The 23,409-nt window shown below is 41.0% G+C and overlaps 1 protein-coding gene across 9 annotated transcripts in view; it reads right to left on the reverse strand.

Moving 5' to 3' along the window:
* sema4ba (sema domain, immunoglobulin domain (Ig), transmembrane domain (TM) and short cytoplasmic domain, (semaphorin) 4Ba) overlaps nucleotides 1-23,409 on the reverse strand; it is a 520,834-nt gene that overhangs the window by 349,819 nt on the left and 147,606 nt on the right. For all 9 annotated transcript variants that reach the window (XM_060923501.1, XM_060923496.1, XM_060923492.1 and 6 more), the window contains one exon: nucleotides 1,104-1,505. In XM_060923501.1, the coding sequence (XP_060779484.1) occupies nucleotides 1,104-1,230 (127 nt within the window). In that variant the 5' untranslated portion in view covers nucleotides 1,231-1,505. The remainder of the gene's footprint in view (nucleotides 1-1,103; nucleotides 1,506-23,409) is intronic.

A 23,409-nucleotide genomic window follows, 5' to 3' on the forward strand; every position in this document is an offset into this window, starting at 1 on the left:
TCCATTGCCTAAAAACTTTGACTCCAGAAATTTGGTACTCACATCATTCCTGGCCACCGCTACTCAGGGATAGAGGCTTGACCCCAGGTGTGTCCAGGGGACTCCATAGCGCCCCCACACATCATTGAGACTTTTGCCCGGTATATAGTTTCACCTATCCGTGTCAAAATTGGTAGGTGTGTGGGGTGCCCCAAGTTGAACAAAATGGAAACGCACATTGTTTTAGCCAACGGACTTGCAACAGGATTTGTGATATCTTGCATGATGTTGAAATGGTGAACCAATAAATCTGTATGTTTCACCATGCAAACAGGAAGTGTGTTATAAATTCACCATGCATTTGCTGATGTAGCTTCACAGGTTATACGAGATCAGAGTTCTAATGATATCCCCATGCCCAAAGTGAGCTTCTCGTGTAGCACCACCATTTGGACCTGGACAGTAATGATTCCATTGCTGAAAAACTCTGACTCATAAAATTTGGTACACACATCAGTCCTGGCCACTGCAACTCAGGAATGGAGGCTTGGCCTCGAGTGCCAGGGCCCTTTATAGTCACGAGTGGCTATATATATATATATATATATATATATATATATATATATATATATATATATTTTTTTTTTTTTTTTTAAATATTCGACCAAATGTAGTCTATAGTCTATTAAGTTAACCCTAAAAGACTAACCCTGTCTTTATGGACCAAAGCTGACATTTTCTGTACATCGTAAGTGCTCAGCTTTGTTCTTGTACATTGTGGCAAATTTTCTATTGTACCTACTAAATTTCGGAATTAACCCATCATTTTAGCTAGGCATGCTTAACTAGGGAAATCATGATAAACTGTGGTTCTTCAAGACCAGATCCTTTTCACTAAAATTTTTTACCAAACCTTTGTTTTCATATCATTTTAATTTATATAGCATAATTGTAAGGCTTTGATAAGCATAGACTACAGGCCATCTTGATGCTCTCAGTAACTCGGATAAGAGATGTCTGCTCCACCATGTCTTGCTTATCATCCTTTATTTCAGATATATCTGGGCTATAACGCATACAATTGTGGTCAGTAGCATTTCAATATGCCTGTGTGTTGTTCTTACCATATACAAAGCTTAGGCGTGGTGTGACATCATCCTCAGCTCTTTGCACTGAAGCATTCATGTAAAAGATGATGGTCAAGAGGAAAAAGGAACAGGCTGAAAAAGAGTACCAAACCACACTTGCCATCCTTATGCCACTTCTTGGAAAATCACTACCTTCGTGAACACTCAGGAGCTTTTGGAATGCATGAATGACATTCCTTCTTGCCTGTAAGGTTTCTTCTCCGAGTCCCAGTACAACTGCACAAAATGGTAGAGGTGTGTGCTGCTGCTGCTGCTGCTGATGATGAAATGCTTGAGCTTAGAATTCAACACAGCATCCTTCCACAAACAGATAAGCCTTACAGAACAGGCAGTCTACTCATTTCAGCCTCCATGTGATTACAGCACTTCATATATAACCTGCAAACACAAGACAAAAGGCAGGTTAGTCACCTCATAGAACTGTCTATTTTTCATCCTGTGGGCATGCCCTATCAAATTGCAATCACTTGGATTATGCATAGTAAATGAAATAACACTGTGTGCACATGCTGCACTTTGCTGGCATGACTGAGACAATACCTGTGTTAATTTCACAAGAAATGCAAGTCAATGGAGAGATGCGGGATTGCTCTGCCCTGTCTGTAATTTGTTTTAACATATGTTCACAAAATATTATACCAAACCATTAGAAATACCAGAGAGTAGGTCATTTGCTACCTTAATGCAAAATACTATTTAGTTGACTTCACTAACAAGGAGCCTCATTTGTAACTCTGAATACAAACGGATTTATTAGTAAATTGTTTGTGGTCAGTAGCATTTAGAAGGTGTTTGGACATGCCCTCAATGATTTTTCTTTAGTTTTATTAATTAGAAGACACATAATTTCTTAAACTGATGGACTACTGTTTCTCTTTACTTATTTGAGTGGCATTTGGTACTCATGAAAATTCTATAAATTCAGGAAAACAAACAAACATTCATATTCTACTTGTGCTCTGGAGTATGTGCAAATTTGTGCTTATGAAGACTGACTAATGTGAACCTCAAATGATCAATTTCAAATCATATAATTTGCAACGGAGTTACTCCATTTCAATTGGAAGAATTGATATTACTCGAAGAGATGGCACACACCGCGCTTAGGAGGTAACAGATCAGTATGATTTTTCCTTTTGGCGTATGAAACTGACATACACTGGTTTGGTTCATAAAACAAGCCATTTGTCACAGCATAATTTTTTAATGCTGTGCAGCACTTTAGAGAGTCAACACTAATTCAGCCAACAAAAAGGTCCTGTTCCATTCCCGTGCATTTCCAAGTTTTGTTAGTGCTTAGATTTCTTGCTACTGGCACATTTGTCTGGTATCTCTCACTGCAATTTTTGCATGGTCCCCGTGCTGCAAATCATTCTCTGTCTACAGACACATGCTCTTCTGATTTTCTAACACAGGGGTTCTTAACCTTTTTTGAGTCACGGACCTCTTTGAGAACCTGGTGAAAGTTATGGACCCTCTCACTAGAAAAATGCACATTGATGCCCAGGTCAGATGGCAGGCTGCAACTAGTTGCATCTAAGACTGGTCTTACGTGCACAACAATGCAGATAACGGCAGTGTTGCAGGGGGTCTTTAGTAGAGGCAGGCTGATGCAAGTGGATCACGAGCTGTTCGCATTTCTGCTGCGATTCATTTCCAATCAGTGCAAATAGCAGGTTGACGCATGTAGAGGCAGGCAGTCGTGCAACACGTGAGCAATTGATCGCGGGTTGAAAAAAAAAGCATGATCAAGTCCAGAAACACAGCCCTGCAATGGGAAAGGGATCTCAGTTCAAAGAACACAGTTCAGAAGTTCAAAGCACTTCCACGTCAGGCAAACACCATGCTCACAGTCCCAATAAAAGATATCCACAGAACAGCGAAATACTCCACAGTGCACAGCAAAGTAACAAAATAATACAATACAAAAACTAGGGGGGGAAAGGGGTGAAAAACCATATCCTGAGGCAAAGACAATCCCGTGCCAAATGAATATCCAAGCAGTATAATATAGTCGTGGATGAGATGATGAGAGACAGGTGTGCTGGCCACAGCGTGAGGAAAGCTCGGGGAAAACCAAGGAATGGGGTGAAAGATCGGCTCAGGACCTAGATGTTCCCGGCTGGCTCGTGACAAGATTCAGCTTAAAAACTCTGCACCTTGCAAAATGTCTGACCACAATGAAGGATTTGACGCAAAATGCCTGCGTCCACCTGCAGTTGGTCGCCACCCGACCAATCTCAGGTCGCAGCATGTATCTTTCTGCTGTCTGACCTGGGCAAAACAAACAACATTGCATGCAGTGAATCCTTTATTTTATTAAACATTGTCATACACTGTATGAGGGAATCAAACAAAGTATGAATAAAGTACACAATCTACAAAAAAAAAAAAAACCTTTTTAATGCAAAAATACAAAAATCAAATACAATCATCTTGTGCAAATTAAACAAAAAAATCTTTAGTCTTTCAATGAGCTGGTTGTTTGGCTTGAATAAGATGAAACTGTGGAGTGGTCTCTAACAAGGTAACACCTCATGTGGTGCAGTGGTTAGCACCATCATCTCACAACAAGAAAGTTCTGGGTTCAAACCTCATGGCTGACAGTGGCCTTTCTGTGTAGAGCTTGCATGTTCTGTCTGTGTAGGTTTCCTCTGGGTACTCCAGTTTCCCCCACAGTTCAAAGACATGCATATTAAGTAATATGGGGCCACTGTAATTGGCACAAGTTGCATGGGTTTCCCAGCCATAATGTCTGTATATTATTATAAACATTAAAATAAAGCCCTAACTTTTGGGTGGCCATAGGCCACCCTGCATGGCCCGTAGGCGTGGGAGGGGGGTTTCCTCAAAAAAAAAAAAGGGAGCGCATTTGGTCACTTTTTACTGTTAACATGGTTGAAAAGGTTGCTACAACAAGTGGAGGTCTGTGATTTGCAACATGGGGTTCACATGAGCAATATATAAAGTCATCATCTGGCAACAATGTAGTATATAATAATGCCGTTTTATTACCTGAACCACTGCCAGGACACCACAAGCCAAAAGTTAAAATGAGTTCTGTTGCAGTTAGAAAAAATAATAATATCCCCTGCAGACTGCATATTTACTGCACAAATGCCTTTATACTTAGTCCTACTTAATACTTCAAACACCAAAAGCATCTTAGAATAAAAAACATTTGAGCAATAATACTGCGACTAGAGCAGAAGCTTTATCAACAGTCCATAATTATCAACACCTTTTCAAATTCACCAATAAAAAAAAACAATTTTACAAAAGATAAGTTTCAGTTACAACAGTTATTATTGGTTAACTAATCAACCGGAAGACACCCCCGCCCTTTGATCTTGTCATCTGATGACCCAGCTCATTACCAGAGACGGAATTTTTTTAGCACGATCAGCTATTTGAGGAAAACCTGGACGTCATCATCACAGGTAACCACGGTGGAAAGTTCATGGACATGTTTTTACTTATCAAATTCACTGATATTCCATGATATCCTTGTCAAAACCTACTTTGTTTCTTACTCGTTCATTTGATAGTTGCCATTTGGTGTCAATAATAGTGATCACTTTCACTGGTGTCCACCATTATCGACACCCTGTGGAATTAAGTGGCATTTACAACTGTTATATATTGATCTTTGTGTAACATTGATGAAGTACTTCAAAAATATATATATATGTTGTGATTTATAATTTTTTTTTCTGATTCATAACAGAATGGAATGCTTACAGAGTATTTGGAATCCTATTGCAATAAATAGAATTAGACCAGAATTAAATTCCTAGCATATTTATAAAAAAAAACAACACACAACTCGCATTTGAAATGTTCAATTTCTTTATTCCATTCAGAAAATGTTTTTTTGCAGTTTGCTGTAAATATTTACCACAGATTACAATATCAGTAAACATTTTATATTTTGGTTCAAAGAATGACATGCAACCTTTGACCTGGATTTTCATGTGGTTATAATGTCAATTGCCTATTGACATTTATTGGTAAACTACAAAACTAGAAATTAATACAAACAATGAATGATGAACAAAATGTGATCTACAAAAATACTTAAAGTGGGTAGAAAGTGGAACAAAAAGATTTGACAGGTTAAACATCAGTTCATTTGTTTACAAACACAAGAATTACTTCATTTATGTAAGCACCGACATCAATATATTTAGTACAAAATATATTTTGCACTAAATATAAGTCTTTGTAAAACAAATTTTAAATAATAACTGTTTTGTTAACTTAATACCACATACCGATTTAAAAAAAATAATAATAATCTGGATGTTGATAATTGTGGAACGGTGTCCATAACTGTGGACAAAGGTGCCGATAATTGTGGAACGGTGTCAAGTCATCTGAGACACTAGGTAATCGAGAATCAACTCTCCCCCCCCAGTGGAAGTTTGAGTAATTATTCATGCACAATTTATGTACTGAAAGTCTTTTCTACTTTTGCAATGGCCAAAAGATCATTAAGGTGTCGATAATTGTAGCTGCCACTCTACATAGAATAAGAAATAGAAGAAGCTGAAATATACAATTTTGAAAAGTGGACACATTTAAGGGCTACGTGCATGAGTTGTTGAAGCCCAAGCTGTACAGTATGTCCGGAATGTGCAAAAATAGGTCACGATTATGATGAAGAGACGAGACATCACAAGAGTCTTCTCTTGAAAGGAAGAGAATGTATGTAGTGGGCTAAATCAAGTCAATAACCAAGCTGTACAGTGTGAGCTAGAATGTGCAATAAAAGGTTCACAGAATGGAGATGTATGACATGGCCTTGGAATGTGCAAAAATTGCAGTTCAGAGACAAAACGTATTAAATGTCACAGACTGAGAGGAGTGAGGTTAGAGTCAGTGGGGGTCTTGGACCTTATTGTTGAGGCCAGCTGCAGTGAAGAAAAAGCTGGCCTTATGGGCATGAGGTTTTGGTTCTAAATGGACCGCAACCTCCTTCCACAGGGGAGTGGTTTGAAAAATTTGTGTCCAGGGTGAGAGGGGTCAGCCACAGTCCTTTCTGCTCTCCTCAGGGTCCTGGACTTGTACAGGTCCTGAAAAGACGGAAGGTTGCAGCCAATAGTCCTCTCAGCAGAATGAATGATGCGCTGCAGTCTGCCCTTGTCCCTGGCAGTAGCATACCAGATGGTGATGGATGAGGATGAACTCATTGATAATGATGGTGCACTTTTACACCACTATCTTCGGTAGATTGAGCTTCAACTGTGCAGGAAGTACATCCTGTGCTTTCTTGGTGAGAGAGCAGGTATGCATCCCCCACTTAAGGTCCTGGATGATTAGGAAACAGAAATACTCCACAGAGGTTACTAGGAAGTCAAACAGGGTGATGGGGGAGGGTGTGGCAGAGCTCCTCCTGAAGTCTAGTCATCTCCACTGTCTTTAGAACATCAAGCTCCAAGTTGTTCTGCCTGCACCAGGACACCAGATGGTCAATCTCCCACCTGTAGGCAGACTCATCCTCTTCAGAGAGGAGTCCAGTGAGGGTGGTGTCATATGCAAACTTGAAGAGCTTGACAGACTGATGACTTGAGGTGCAGCTGTTGGTGTACAGGGAAAAGAGTAGAGGAGAAAGGATGCAGCCTTGGGGGGGATCTGGTGCTCGTGGTTCAGGAGTCAGAGACATGTTTCCCCAGCTTGACGTGCTGCTTCCTGTCAGACAGGGAGTCAGTGATCCACCTGCAGGTGGAGTCAGGCACATTCAGCTGGGACAGCTTGTCCTGCAGAAGAGCCGGGATGGTGGTGTTGAAGGAAGAACTGAAATCCACACACAGGATCCTAGCATAGGTTCCTGGGGAGTCCAGGTGCTTGAGGATGAAGTGAAGAGCTATGCTGACAGCATCGTCAGCAGATCTATTGGGTCTGTAGGTGAACTGCATGGGGTCCAGGAGCAGGTCAGTGATGGCCTTGAAATGGTAATGTACAAGGCGCTCGAAGGATTTCATGACCACAAAAGTCAGGGCGATGGGTCTGTAGTCATTTAATCCTGTGATCCTTGGCTTTTTGGGGACAGGGATAATGGTGGAGGCCTTGAAGCAGGCTGGCACATGGCATGTGTCCGGTGAGGTGTTGAAGATGTCTGTGAACACCAGAGACAGTTGATCAGCACAGTGCTTCAGAGTAAATGGTGAGACGGAGTCGGACCTGCTGCTTTGTGGGGATTCAGCTTCTTAAAGAGCTTGTTAAAATCTCTCTCCAGAATGGTGGACCATGACATGGGCAGAGTGGCCCAGTGCAGTGCAGTGCAGGGGACAGCATAATAGGCAGTATTGACTGTAGTATAGCAGTTATCCAAAATATTCTCCTCTCTGGTCGGGCATTTAACAAACTGCTTGTATTTTGGTAGTTCACACCTTTGTTAAAGATCACCAAGAACAATAACTTGGGAGTCTGGGTTAGTCTGCTCCACACCCAGTATCTGATCGGCCAGCATGGTGCCGGGCATTTTCCCAAGGTCATTCAAAAAAGATTCACAATACAGAAAAAACAGGTTCATTTATATACTTGGTTGGGGTTCCCTGACCACAAATTACTGCATCAATGCAGTGTGGCATGGCAGCAATCAGCCTGTGGCACCGCTGAGGTGTTATTGAAGCCCACGTTACTTTGACAGCGGTCTTCAGCTCGTCTGTATTTTTGGGTCGAGTGTTTCATGTTTCTCTTGACCATACCCCATAGATTCTCTGTGGGGTTCACATCAGGCAAATTGGCTGGCCAATCAAGCACAGTAATATCATGGTCAGCAAACCATTTGGTCCTTGTTTTGGCACTGTGAGCAGGTGCCAAGTCCTGCTAGAAAAGGAAATCAGTATCTCCATAAAGCTCGTCAGCAGTTGAAAACAAAGTGCTCTAAAATCTCCTGGTAGGCAGCTGAATTGCCTGTGGACTTGATAAAATATGGTGGACCAACACCAACAGATGAAATGGCACCCCAAAACATCACAGACTGCAGAAACTTCACACTGGACTTCAAATACCTTGGATTCTGTGCCTCTACACTCTTCCTCCAGACTCTAGGACCTTGATTTCCAAATGAAATGCAAAAATTTACTTTCATATGAAAAGAGGACTTTGGACCACTGAGCTACAATTCCAGTTCTTTCTCTCCTTAGCCCAGGTAAGACACTTCGGACGTTGTCTCTGGTTCAGGATTGGCTTGATATTAGGAATGTGACATTTGTAGCCTCTTTCCTGAAAACGTCTGTATGTGGTGGCTATTGATACACAGACACTAGCTCCTTGTGAAATGCGCCAAAGTTCTTGAGTCAACTTTTGACAATACTTTCAAAGCTGGGGTCATCGCTGTAGCTTGTACACCATTTCCAGCAATGACCTTCTGCGGTTTCCCCTCCTTTTGGTGGGTGTCAACGATTGTCTCCTGGAAAACTGTCAGGTCAGCAGTCTTCCCAATCATTGTGGTTGCATGTTGAGAGATACACAGTATTTATATCAAGAGATACATGGTATTTATACCATTTTACTCAAACTCAAAATGAAATTCTATATTTTGAGATTTTTTTTTAAACTGTAGGCCATGATTATCAAAATTAAGAGAAAAAAAATAGCTGAAACATCAGTTTACATGAGTCCAGAATATATTAAATTTTCACTTTCTTAAATGACTGCATATTTTGCATCACACACTAATATATATATATATATATATATATATATATATATATATATATATATATATGTATGTGCCTGTGTGTGTGTGTGTGTGTGTGAGAATCATACACACACAAACACTCTTGCAAAAGTATTCATCCCGCTGTGCAGGCGGTTTGGGACATACCAGTGCTCTGCGTGGCGATGCGTCTGTGCTCGCTTTGTGGATCCATGGCGTGGTGTTCCGAGTGATGTTGCCCACCTGCCAGCGGCGCGGTGGCTGTGCTGGCCGTGTGGGACTCGTTCTCGTGCGCCTTTTGGCGGAACTGTGGCTGCTACACCATTGGAATGACATTGTGACCTCTATTTGGTGGACTATTTTTTTTCTCCTCCTATAATTGTAATGTGACCTTGGGTTTTGAGAAAGGCACTATATAAATTGAAATTATTATTATTATCATCATCATCATCATCCCGCTTTGTGTTTGTCCCATTTTGTCGCATTATAAGCTAGAATTAAAATGGAATTTTTGGGTGGTTAGCACCATTTGATTTACACAACATGCCTACAACTTTAAAGGTGAAAAAAAGTGTTTTATTAAGAGACAAACAATAAGATGAAAAAAAATCTGGGGTGTGCATAGGTATTCACCCCCTTTTGTATGAAACCCCAAAATAAGAGCTGGTCTAAACAATTCACTTCCTAAGTCACATTATTAGTTGATTAAGATCCACCTGTGTGCAATCCGTGTCAAATGATATCTGTATAAATCACCCTGTTCTGGAAGGACCCCAACTCTGCAACACAAAAACCAAGGAGCACTACAAACAGGTCAGAGTGTGTGTGTATATATATATATATATATATATATATATATATATATATATATATATATATATAAAAGTGTGTGTGTGTGTGTGTGTGTGTGTGTGTGTGTGTGTGTGTATACACTAAGGTATTAGGCAGAGACCCGTTCACCCGTAAATTTGACGGGCGATTGCCGATTTCAACGGGAAAGTATACACACAGACGGATACTGAAACGGACGATAATGCCGAAAATTTTTGCACATGAATACTCCCACGTCATCCGATAAATCCAGTTATGTTCCGCCATCATTTACAAATCATAAAAAACACAGTTTAATACGAAAAATACTGAAAACTTGAAATGAAAAATCAGAATATTTCATCGCTTCCGCCATTTTGGCCCGCACTGAATCTTGTAACATGCGGACTGAATAAATCGCGAATTCTGATTGGTCGAAAATTGCCAAACACCCTGCGTTGTAGTTTCCTCTTTCTTGGCGGGAGAACCACATTTTTTTTGCTGACTCACTCTTCTGGATCAAGATGAATCCCAACAAACGCCCCAAATTGAATGTTACAAAAATTGATTCGTTTTTCCACAAAAAGACAGAAAAGGTATGTGTGATACATTGATTAACAAGGGGGTTTCATGGGGGTATGTGGCTGTATTCCTGAGAATACAATAACATAGGACTCAAAGTATTCACCTGGAAAATGAGGTGCAGTTTTCAAATATCTGTAGGCCCTAACAGTACAACATTTGATATTTCAGAAAACTGCAGAACCATCAGTCCCAAATAGGCGTTACAGCACATTTGGCCTTGGATACTGATGGAGGTGGTGAAGTACAGGCATGCCATTCTAAAGACTCAACACCAATTGAAACAGACATACTACCAGATATACCAATAGCTCATAAGTCCGCAGCTAATCAGTCATCAGCTACATGTATGGAAGCTGTGCTTGAGGAACAGCAGGTAGATCCTGCTATCACCTGTGTGTCTTCATCTGGAATTGAAACTGAAATACACACTGCTCCTGTTAAAACTACAACACCCAAGACAGCCAAAGTTTATGCTAAAAAGTTTCAGGATTCTTGGTGCACAACATTTCCATGGGTGAAACATGATATGTCATCTGATGTCATGTTCTGTACAATTTGTCGACAGTGCAAGAATTATACAGTTCTTAGCTCTGGAACACAAAATTATAGGCTCAAGACCCTTGAGGACCATGCCAAGAGTAAAGGTCATTTGGCTGCAGTGGCAGCTGCAGATCCTAAACAAGGCCAAGTGTTGGTGGGATTCAGTAAAGCCGCACAGACCAGGAAAGCTGCAGTCATATTAGCTCTAAAAACAGTGCACTGGTTGTCGGTTGAAGAAATAGCTAATAAGAAATATAGTAGTCTTCTCCACTTCCTTCATGACATTGATGTGAAAGATGCAGTTCATCTTCAGAAAGGTGCGAATGCTACCCATGATAGCCCAGATATATTTAACCAGCTTCTTGAATGCCTCAACTTTGTCCTAGAAAGAAATCTCAAGACCGATCTCAGAAAATCACCATTTGTGGGCATTGGAGTTGATGAGAGCACTGATCGAGCACAAGAAAAGCATGTGGTGATTGTTGTTCGGTATATTCAAAAGCAGTCAGCTACACCAAAGACCACATTTTTATCTTGTGTTTCTGTACGTGATGGAACAGCTGCCACTGTACTGGAAGCAATTAGAACCAGCCTAAACCACTTTGGAGTGCCAATTAGGAAAGTTGTTGGCCTGGGTACGGATGGAGCAAGCTCCATGGCTAGTTCTCAGAATGGTCTCAATGGGCTTATGAAAAACCTCAACCCCTTCACAGTACATGTGCACTGTGTCTGCCATAGATTGGCATTGTCAGTGAGTCAGGCATGTAAGGATATTCAGCTGGCACAGGCTGTTACCACTATGATATCCACAGTTTATACGTATATCCAACTTTCCCCTAATCGTCTAGAAAGATTTAAGGATGTTGCAGCAATACTTGAGAGTGACACAGTGAAATTTCGGCGTCTCTTTGAGATAAGGTGGTTATGTCTTGATGAGGCAGTTGTTGCACTGATCCGCAACTATGAGCCCCTAATGATCATGGTTGGCCAACATGCTGCTGAAGGTGATCTGACAGCAGCCAGTATTGAAAACCACATGTCTCAGTACAAATTTATTGCAATGTTAAATTTACTGGCAGACATTTTGGCTGCCACAAATCACCTCAGTAAACTATTCCAATACCGAGATGTGTCATTTGGGTCCATCAGGACAAATCTCCAAAACTGCCTCACAATATTAGAGGACTATCAGGCCAATGATGGTGTTTATATGCATCAGATGGAAGACATGCTTCATGAACACGGCTCATACAAGGGTCAGGTACTGTCAGAAGCACCAGGAAGAGGCGAGAGGCAAGGCCAGAGGGAAACTTTCATAGCAGCAAGGACTCAGATACTTGAAAACCTCCTTGCAAACATCAGGCAAAGGTTTCCTCGTGTGGATCTGCTGGATGCCATGCAAATCTTTGACCCCAGTGCCTATCCCATCGAAGTAGGCCTTCCTCTATGGGGCATTAACCATCTTGAAACCCTCCTGGCCCATTATGGTGCACATCATGACAACAGAGATGGGGAAAGGTTTGCTGCTCTTGTTGATGCTGACCAGGCAAGAGGAGAATTTCTTGTCTTCAAGCGACTAGTATACCAGAACAGGTTTTCAACAGATGGTGATGATGAATGGCAGGAAGAGGGTCATTTTGCAAGACCAACTCAGCTCATGATGAAGATATTTGGAGGTCCAAACATGCCAAATCAGCGGCTCTATCCAAGCATGTTTCACCTCATGTCAATGGCAATGTGTGTGTTTGTTGGCAATGCAGAGGCTGAGCGAGTCTTTTCTGTTCAGAACAGGATCAAAACCAAGTTGAGAACAAAATTAAGTATAGTTAGGCTGGAGCAGCTTATCAGACAAAGCTACGAAAAGTGAGATCATCAGGAATTTGACTTTGATGCAGCAGCAGACCGATTCTTGCAGGCCCCTAGACATCTGTAATCTTTGTGTAAACCAAAGAAACTCAGTTCCCGTTCTTTCAAAGTTAATTTTAATTTTTGAGTAGTTTGGTCAAAATATTATGGATGACAGTCAGTGACAGACATTCTGCGATTTAATTTGTGCCACGTAAAATAGAATACTGTTGGGTTTTTTTTTATTCAATACTGTAACTAGATCAAAAGATTATATACAATTCATTGTTGTTTATTTTCTTTTCACTTTTGTTACCAAATCAAAACACCATACATACATACATCTGATACATTCAGGAGTGAAACTGAAAAAAATAAAAAGTAAAAATATGCAATATTTCTGATCAAAAATTACACGCCATTTCACCCTGAAAATGTCCTAGAATGCAGGAAATGAAGTCTAAATTTCAAAAATTTTCTGGGGGGGCATGCCCCCAGACCCCCCTACAGGGACTTCGTGCCTGCGGCGCTCGTCTTCGCGCCTGCAGCACTCATCAGGATTATATAAAATATTATTTTTGACTGGTAATTTTCTTTTTCTGCCTAATACCCTGGTGTGTACAGTGCCTTGAAAAATAAGTATTCATACCCCTTGAACTTTTTCACATTTTTCAAACACGAACTTAATTTTTTTTATTGAAATTTTATGTGATAGACCAACACAGAGTAGCACATAATTGTGAAGTGAAACAAAAAATGATAAATGGTCTTCAAAATTTTAAACAAAAATCTGAAAAATGTGATGTGCATTAGTATTCAGCCCCCCTGCGTCAATACTTTGTAGAGCCACCTTTTGTTGCAATTACAGCTGCAAGTATTTTGTGGTATGTCTCTACCAGCTTTGCACATCTAGACACTGAAATTTTTGCCCATTCTTCTTTGCAAAATAGCTCAAGCTCAGCCAGATTGGATGGAGAGCGTCTGTGAACAGCAATTTTCGAGTCTTGCCACAGATGCTCAATGGGATTTAGGTCTGGACTTTGACTGGGCCATTCTAACACATGAATATTCTTTGATCTAAACCATTCCATTGTAGCTCTGGCTGTATGTTTAGGGTCATTGTCTTGCTGGAAGGTGAATCTCCTTCCCAGTCTCAAGTCCTTTGCAGCCTCCAACAGGTTTTCTTCCAGGATTGCCCTGTATTTAGCTCCATCAAGCTTCCCATCAACTCTGACCAGCTTCCCTGTCCCTGCTGAAGAAAAGCATCCCCATAGCATGATGCTGCCACCACCATGTTTCACAGTGGGGATGGTGTGTGCAGGGTGATGAGCAGTGTTAGTTTTCTGCCACACATAGCGCTTTGCATTCATCTCATCTCATTATCTCTAGCCGCGTTATCCTGTTCTACAGGGTCGCAGGCAAGCTGGAGCCTATCTCAGCTGACTACGGGCGAGAGGCGGGGTACACCCTGGACAAGTCGCCAGGTCATCACAGGGCTGACACAGACAATCATTCACACTCACACCTACGGTCAACTTAGAGTCACCAGTTAACCTAACCTGCATGTCTTTGGACTGTGGGGGAAACCCACGCGGACACAGGGAAAACATGCAAACTCCACACAGAAAGGCCCTTTGCCGGCCACGGGGCTCGAACCCGGACCTTCTTGCTGTGAGGCGACAGCGCTAACCACTACAGCACCGTGCCGCCCCGCGCTTTGCATTTAGGCCAAAAAGTTCAACTTTGGTCTCATCTGACCAAAGCACCTTCTTCCACGTTTGCGGTGTCCCCTACATGGCTTCTGGCAAACTGCAAACGGGACTTCTTATGCCTGTCTTTCAACAATGGCTTTCTTCTTGCCACTCTTCCAAAAAGGCCAGATTTGTGGAGTGTACGACTTATAGTTGTCCTGTGCACAGATTCTCCCACCTGAGCTGTGGATTTCTGCAGCTCCTCCAGAGTGATCATGGGCCTCTTGGCTGCTTCTCTGACCAGTTCTCTCCTTGCTCGCTCTGTCAGTTTAGGTGGACGGCCATGTCTTGGTAGGTTTGCAGTTGTGCCATACTTTTTCCATTTTTGAATGATGGATTGAACAGTGCTTCTTGAGATGTTCAGAGCTTGGGATATTTTTTTTATAACCTAACCCTGCTTTAAACTTCTCCAGAACTTTATCCCTGACCTGTCTGGTGAGTTCTTTGGTCTTCATGATGCTGTTTGTTCTTCAGTGTTCTCTAACAAACCACTGAGGCCTTCACAGAAAAAGTGTATTTATGCTGAGAGTAAATTACACACAGTAGAACTCTTAACTAATTAGATGACTTCTGAAGGCAATTGATTGCACTGGATTGTATTTAGAGGTATCAGAGGATACCTCTAAATACAATCCAGTGCAATCAATTGCCTTCAGAGGGCTGAATACTAATGCACACCACATTTTTCAGATTTTTATTTGTTTAAAATTTTGAAGACCATTTATCATCTTCATTTCACTTCACAATTATGTGCTACTCTGTGTTGGTCTATCACATAAAATCTCAATAAAAAAATTTAAGTTCGTGGTTGTAAGGTGGAAATGTGAAAAAGTTCAAGGGGTATGAATACTTTTTCAAGGCACTGTGTGTGTGTGTGTGTGTGTGTATATAGATAGATAGATAGATAGATAGATAGATAGATAGATAGATAGATAGATAGATAGATAGATAGGTGTGTGTATATATATATATATATATATATATATATATATATATATATAAATAAAACACACACACACACACACACACACTACTGCACCTCAAAAAATTAGAATATTGTGAAAAAGTTCAATATTTTCCATCATTTAAGAAAGTGAAAATGTTATATATTATAGACTCATTACACAAACTAAAATGTTTCAAGCATTTTTCTATTTTAATCAGTATGGCATACAGTACAAACATTTAAAAAAAACATCTCAAAATATTAGAATATTTCATTTTGAGTTTTAGTAAGACAGTATGAACACAGTGTATCTCTCAGTCTAGTTCAGTACACACAACCACAATCATGGGGAAGACTGCTGACTTGACTGTTGTCCAGAAGATGATCACTCAGTGCGTTTACATGCACATCCAAATCGAGCTACTGTCGGTAATCGAGCTAAGGGTCCCAAGCAGGGGTGCCAGAGAAATCCAATCCTACATGCACACAAGGAAATCAAGCTATTGTGTGAGGTACATTGTGCACCCGAGCCACAGGTGGCGCTACACGCCCCATCGTGTTGGTACACTTCTGGTTGTCGTCATGAAGAAGAGCTATTCAAGAGTATAAACAAAGTTATCAGTTCCGTGTTCACAAGAAGAACGATGACGAGGACAGCAACCAGGGCTTAATTTGAGCCGGAACAAGATCCGTAACCTCCGTTGTCGGATCCGGCAGCTATTTTCATTTCATTCGGTGTTCCGGCAACTATTTAAATGGATCAGATCACCTCCATGACCATCACAAAGGGGAAAAAAAATCAAACAATAAATTAAATAAGTAAATAAAAATTTGTTTAGTGTTCGGTTTTGATTTTGATATCTGTTGTTGATTTCTCTCCTATGACATCCACAAAATCTATGCGAAAGGGGAAGAGGGAGGGACATGGGGTGTATACTTCCGCTCAATAGAACACCGGGTTTTTTGTAGCCATTAGCTTGCGCTGTGGAAAAAATGGCAAAAAAACAAGAAAGCTTACTAAAATTTTTAAAATGAATTCTCCAACTTGTTTTGTAAACCCTTTATTTCTTAACTATTACTTTAATTGATTGCAGTTATGTTTGCTGGCACTGCTTTTAAATTATTCTCTTTTTTGGGCTTTTTCCACCTTTATTGGATAGGACAGTGTCGACAGGAAATGAGCAGGAGAAAAACAGGGAGGGCTCGGAAAAAGACCACAGGTTGGAAGCGAACCCAGGTCCCCGGATTAATGGTATGGCGCCTTATCCACCTGAGCCACAAAGTCCTGCTGGCACTACTTTTACTGTAAATACCCTACTTAAATCCTTAAAATGAGTCATTTAACTCATGTCTTGTGCGATCTGATCTCCAATGGTGAAATAAACCGGTTGTGATATGAGTACAGTCTGTTATTTTAGAAGATAAATTTAATGTATAATTTAATATATAGCCTAATAAAAAATATTTTATAACATATTACAACATATTACTGTCTGCAACTGTTCGTCACTAAAGCATTTAAGATCATAATGTCTGATATTATTATTATTTTTTTTTTACACACACAATAGGCGTGTGTGCGTAAAGTTATAGTAAACCACCCCCCACCTTTTTTTTTTTTTTTGAGTCGCCGGACCCACCAACCTCCTGCGTTCTGGGACCTCCCACTTCACAAATTAAGCACTGACAGCAACATCGATATATATATATATATATATATATATATATATATATATATATATATATATATATATTCATTCAACTCCTTAAGCTGAATGAGCATGAACTCAACTCCTTAAGCTGAATGAGCATGAACTCAACTCCTTAAGCTGAATGAGCATGAACTCTATCTCCTCATTGCTCCAGAAGTGCACATTTCTACTACTGTTGTCATGCCGACCGAGGCTGTTGTGTTTCCCGCTTGTGGTCTCGTCATTCGTCACTTCCGGAAGGGGCAGTGCTGAAGTAAGTAGCTCGACTACGTAGCTCAATAGGGTTTACATGCACTAAGTAGCTCGGCTACAATCGCATAATCTAGGTCGCGTAGCTCGATTACGAGAAATCCAGTTCGGTTCGATTTCAGCTGAGCTAAGGTGTTTCCATGGCATTTAGAACTTCGATTTCAGTCAAGCTACGGCAGAAATTCGATTTTCTCTATGTGCATGTAAACGCACTGACTGATGCCCTCCACAAGGAGGGTAAGCCACAAAAGGTCATTGCTGAAAAGGGTGGCTGGAAAAGGTGCACAAGCAACAGGGATGGCCGCAGTCTTGAGAGGATTGTCAAGAAAAGTTAATCCAAGAATTGGGAGAGCTTCACAAGGAGTGGACTGAGGCTGGTGTCAGTGTATCAAGACCCATCACGAACAGACATCTTCAAGAAAGGGGATACAACTTTCGCATTCCTAATATCAAGCTACTCTTGAGCCAGAGACAATGTCAGAAGTGTCTTATCTGGGCTAAGGAGAGAAAAAAAAAATGGACTGTTGCTCAGTGGTCCAAAGTCCTCTTTTCAGATGAAAGTACATTTTGCATTTAATTTGGAAGTCATGGTTCTAGAGTCTGGAGGAAGAGTGGAGAGGCACAGAATCCAAGGTGTTTGAAGCCCAGTGTGAAGTTTCCACAGTCTGTGATGATTTGGGGTGCCATGTCATCTGCTGGTGTTGGTCCACTGTATTTTATCAAGTCCAAAGTCAACACAGCCATCTACCAGGAGATTTTAGAGCACTTCATGCTTCCATCTGCTGACGAGCTTTTTGGAGATGCTGATTTCCTTTTCCAGCAGGACTTAGCACCTACCCACAGTGCCAAAACTACTACCAAATGGTTTGCTGACCATGATATTACTGTGTTTGATTGGCCAGCCAACATGCCTGACCTGAACCCCATAGAGAATCTATGGGGTATTGTCAAGAGGAAGATGAGAAACACCCGACCCAAAAATACAGATACGCTGAAGGCCACTATCACAGCAACCTGGGCTTCAATAACACCTCAGCAATGCCACAGACTGATCACCGCCATGTCACACCGCACTGATACAGTAATTCATGGTAAAGGAGCCCCAACCAAGTACCAAGTATTGAGTGTATAAATGAAAATACTCTTCAGAAGTTGGACATTTCTGTATTCTAAATCCTTTTTTTTGATTGATCTTAGGGAATATTCTAATAATTTGAGATGCTGGATTTCTGATTTTCATGAGCTATAAGCCATAATCATCAAAATTAAAACAAAAAAGGCTTTAAATATTTCACTTTACATGTAATGAATATAGAATATCTGAAAGGTTACCTTTTTGAATTAAATTATGAAAAAAAGTAACTTTTTCATGGTATTCTAATTTTTTGAGATGCACTAGTATGTATATATCTCACACAGTGTGTGTATATATATATATATATATATATATATATATATATATATATATATATATATACACACACACACACTTAGGTCCATAAATATTTGGACAGACAACATTTTTCGAGTTTTGGTTCGGTACATTACCACAATGAATTTTGAACAAAACAATTCAGCTGCAGTTGAAGTTCAGACTTTCAGCTTTAATTCAGTGGGTTGAACAAAATGATTGCATAAAAATGTGAGGAACTAAAGCATTTTTAAACACAATCCCTTCATTTCAGGGGCTCAAAAGTAATTGGACAAATTAAATAATTGTAAATAAAATGTTCATTTCTAATACTTGGTTGAAAACCCTTTGTTGGCATTGACTACCTTAAGTCTTGAATTCATGGACCTCACCAGATGCTGCGTTTCCTCCTTTTTAATGCTCTGCCAGGCCTTTACTGCAGCGGTGTTCAGTTGCTGTTTGTTTGTGGGCCTTTCTCTCTGAAGTTTAGTCTTTAACAAGTGAAATGCATGTTCAATTGGGTTGAGATCAGGTGACTGACTTGGCCATTCAAGAATATTCCACTTCTTTGCTTGAATAAACTTCTGGGTTGCTTTGGCTTTATGTTTTGGGTCATTGTCCATCTGTATTATGAAACGCCGACCAATCAATTTGGCTGGATTTGAGCACACAATATGTCTCTGAATACCTCAGAATTCATCCGGCTGCTTCTGTCCTGTGTCACATCATCAATAAACACTAGTGACCCAGTGCCACTGGCAGCCATGCATGCCCAAGCCATCACACTGCTTCCACCGTGTTTTACAGATGATGTGGTATGCTTTGGATCATGAGCTGTACCACGCCTTCGCCATACTTTTTTCTTTCCATCATTCTGGTAGAGGTTGATCTTGGTTTCATCTGTCCAAAGAATGTACCTCCAGAACTGTGCTGGCTTTTTTTTTTTAGCAAAGTCCAATCTTGCCTTTTTATTCTTGAGGCTTATGAGTGGCTTGCACCGTGCAGTGAACCCTCTGTATTTACTTTCATACAGTCTTCTCTTTATGGTAGATTTGGATATTGATACGCCTACCTCCTGGAGAGTGTTGTTTACTTGGTTGGCTGTTGTGAAGGGGTTTCTCTTCACCATGGAACTTATTCTGTGATCATCCACCACTGTTGTCTTCTGTGGGTGTCCAGGTCTTTTTGCATCGATGAGTTCGCCAGTGCTTTCTTTCTCAGGATGTACCAAACTGTAGATTTTGCCACTCCTAATGTTGTAGCAATTTCGCAGATGGGTTTTTTTCTGTTTTTGCAGCTTAAGGATGGCTTGTTTCACCTGCATGGAGAGCTCCTTTGACCGCATGTTTTCTTCAGAGGAAAATAAAAAAAAACACACGTGTGTATATATATATATATATATATATATATATATATATATATATATATATATATATATATATATACACATACACACACACACACACAGGGGCAAAAAAGTATTTAGTCAGCCACCAATTGTGCAAGTTCTCCCACTTAAAAAGATGAGAGAGTCCTGTAATTTTCATCATAGGTATACCTCAACTATGAGAGACAGAATGGGGGGAAAGAATCCAGGAAGTCACATTGTAGGATTTTTAATGAATTAATTGGTAAATTCCTCGTTAAAATAAGTATTTGGTCACCTACAAACAAGCAAGATTTCTGGCTCTCACAGACCTGTCACTTCTTCTTTAAGAGGCTCCTCTGTCCTTCACTCGTTACCTGTATTAATGGCACCTGTTTGAACTCATTATCAGTATAAAAGACACCTGTCCACAACCTCAAACAGTCACACTCCAAACTCCACTATGGCCAAGATCAAAGAGCTGTCAAAGGACACCAGAAATAAAATTGTAGACCTGCACCAGGCTGGGAAGACCGAATCTGCAATAGGTAAGCAGCTTGGTGTGAAGAAATCAACTGTGGGAGCAATTATTAGAAAATGGAAGACATACAAGACCACTGATAATCTCCCTCGATCTGGGGCTCCACGCAAGATCTCACCCTGTGGGGTCAAAATGATCACAAGAACGGTGAGCAAAAATCCCAGAACCACACGGGGGGACCTAGTGAATGACCTGCAGAGAGCTGGGACCAAAGTAACAAAGGCTACCATCAGTAACACACTACACCGCCAGGGACTCAAACCCTGCAGTGCCAGACGTATCCCCCTGCTTAAGCCAGTACATGTCCAGACCCGTCTGAAGTTTGCTAGAGAGCATTTGGATGATCCAGAAGAGGATTGGGAGAATGTCATATGGTCAGATGAAACCAAAATAGAACTTTTTGGTAAAAACTCAACTTGTCGTGTTTGGAGGAGAAAGAATGCTGAGTTGCATCCAAAGAACACCATACCTACTGTGAAAAATGGGGGTGGAAACATCATGCTTTGGGGCTGTTTTTCTGCAAAGGGACCAGGACGACTGATCTGTGTAAAGGAAAGAATGAATGGGACCATGTATCGTGAGATTTTGAGTGAAAACCTCCTTCCATCAGCAAGGGCATTGAAGATGAAACATGGCTGGGTCTTTCAGCATGACAATGATCCCAAACACACCGCCCGGGCAACGAAGGAGTGGCTTCGTAAGAAGCATTTCAAGGTCCTGGAGTGGCCTAGCCAGTCTTCAGATCTCAACCCCATAGAAAATCTTTGGAGGGAGTTGAAAGTCCGTGTTGCCCAGCGACAGCCCCAAAACATCACTGCTCTAGAGGAGATCTGCATGGGGGAATGGGCCAAAATACCAGCAACAGTGTGTGAAAACCTTGTGAAGCCTTACAGAAAATGTTTGACCTCTGTCATTGCCAACAAAGGGTATATAACAGTATTGAGATGAACTTTTGTTATTGACCAAATACTTATTTTCCACCATAATTTGCAAATAAATTCTTTAAAAATCAGACAATGTGATTTTCTGGATTTTTTTTCCTCATTTTGTCTCTCATAGTTGAGGTATACCTATGATGAAAATTACAGGCCTCTCTCATCTTTTTAAGTGGGAGAACTTGCACAATTGGTGATTGACTAAATACTTTTTTGCCCCACTGTATATATAAATGAACACACACACAATGAGTGTGTTTTATATATATATATATATATATATATATATATATATATATATATATATATATAAATATATATAAACCTTTATTCGTCACATGCACACTTCAAGCACAGTGAAATTCATCCTCTGCATTTAACCCATCTGAAGCAGTGAACACACAGAGCAGTGGGCAGCCACACCAGAGCACCCAGGGAGCAGTCAGGGGTTCGGTACCTTGCTCAAGGGCACTTCAGCCCAAGGCCATCCCACGTTAACCGAACTGCATTTCTTTGGATTGTGGGGGAAACCAGAGCACCCAAAGGAAACCCACACAGACACGGGGAGAACATGCAAACTCCACACAGAAAGGCCCTAGCTGGCCGCTGGGGTCGAACCCAGAACCTTCTTGCTGTGAGGCAACCATGCTAACCACTACACCACCATGTGTGATATCACACACACAGTGGGGCAAAAAAGTATTTAGTCAGCCACCAATTGTGCAAGTTCTCCCACTTACCGTAAAAAGACGAGAGAGGCCTGTAATTTTCATCATAGGTATACCTCAACTATGAGAGACAAAATGAGAAAAAAAAAAATCCAGAAAATCACATTGTCTGATTTTTAAAGAATTTATTTGCAACTTATGGTGGAAAATAAGTATTTGGCAATAACAAAAGTTTCTCTCAATACTGTTATATACCCTTTGTTGGCAATGACAGAGGTCAAACGCTTTCTGTAAGTCTTCACAAGGTTTTCACACACTGTTGCTGATATTTTGGCCCATTCCTCCATGCAGATCTCCTCTAGAGCAGTGATGTTTTGGGGCTGTCGCTGGGTAACACGGACTTTCAACTCCCTCCAAAGATTTTCTATGGGGTTGAGATCTGGAGACTGGCTAGGCCACTCCAGGACCTTGAAATGCTTCTTACGAAGCCACTCCTCCGTTGCCCGGGCGGTGTGTTTGGGATCGTTGTCATGCTGAAAGACCCAGCCACGTTTCATCTTCAATGCCCTTGCTGATGGAAGGAGGTTTTCACTCAAAATATCACGATACATGGCCCCATTCATTCTTTCCTTTACACAGATCAGTTGTTCTGGTCCCTTTGCAGAAAAACAGCCCCAAAGCATGATGTTTCCACCCCCATGCTTCACAGTAGGTATGGTGTTCTTTGGATGCAACTCAGCATTCTTTCTCCTCCAAACACGACAAGTTGAGTTTTTACCAAAAAGTTCTATTTTGGTTTCATCTGACATTCTCCCAATCCTCTTCTGGATCATCCAAATGCTCTCTAGCAAACTTCAGATGGGCCTGGACATGTACTGGCTTAAGCAGGGGGACACGTCTGGCACTGCAGGATTTGAGTCCCTGGTGGCGTAGTGTGTTACTGATGGTAGCCTTTGGTACTTTGGTCCCAGCTCTCTGCAGGTCATTCACTAGGTCCCCCCGTGTGGTTCTGGGATTTTTGCTCACCGTTCTTGTGATCATTTTGACCCCACAGGGTGAGATCTTGCGTGGTGCCCCAGATCGAGGGAGATTATCAGTGGTCTTGTATGTCTTCCATTTTCTAATAATTGCTCCCACAGTTGATTTCTTCACACCAAGCTGCTTACCTATTGCAGATTCAGTCTTCCCAGCCTGATGCAGATCTACAATTTTGTTTCTGGTGTCCTTTGACAGCTCTTTGGTCTTGGCCATAGTGGA

This window comes from Neoarius graeffei, chromosome 6 (genome assembly GCF_027579695.1).
Source record: "Neoarius graeffei isolate fNeoGra1 chromosome 6, fNeoGra1.pri, whole genome shotgun sequence".
NCBI classification, from domain to species: Eukaryota; Metazoa; Chordata; class Actinopteri; order Siluriformes; family Ariidae; genus Neoarius; species Neoarius graeffei.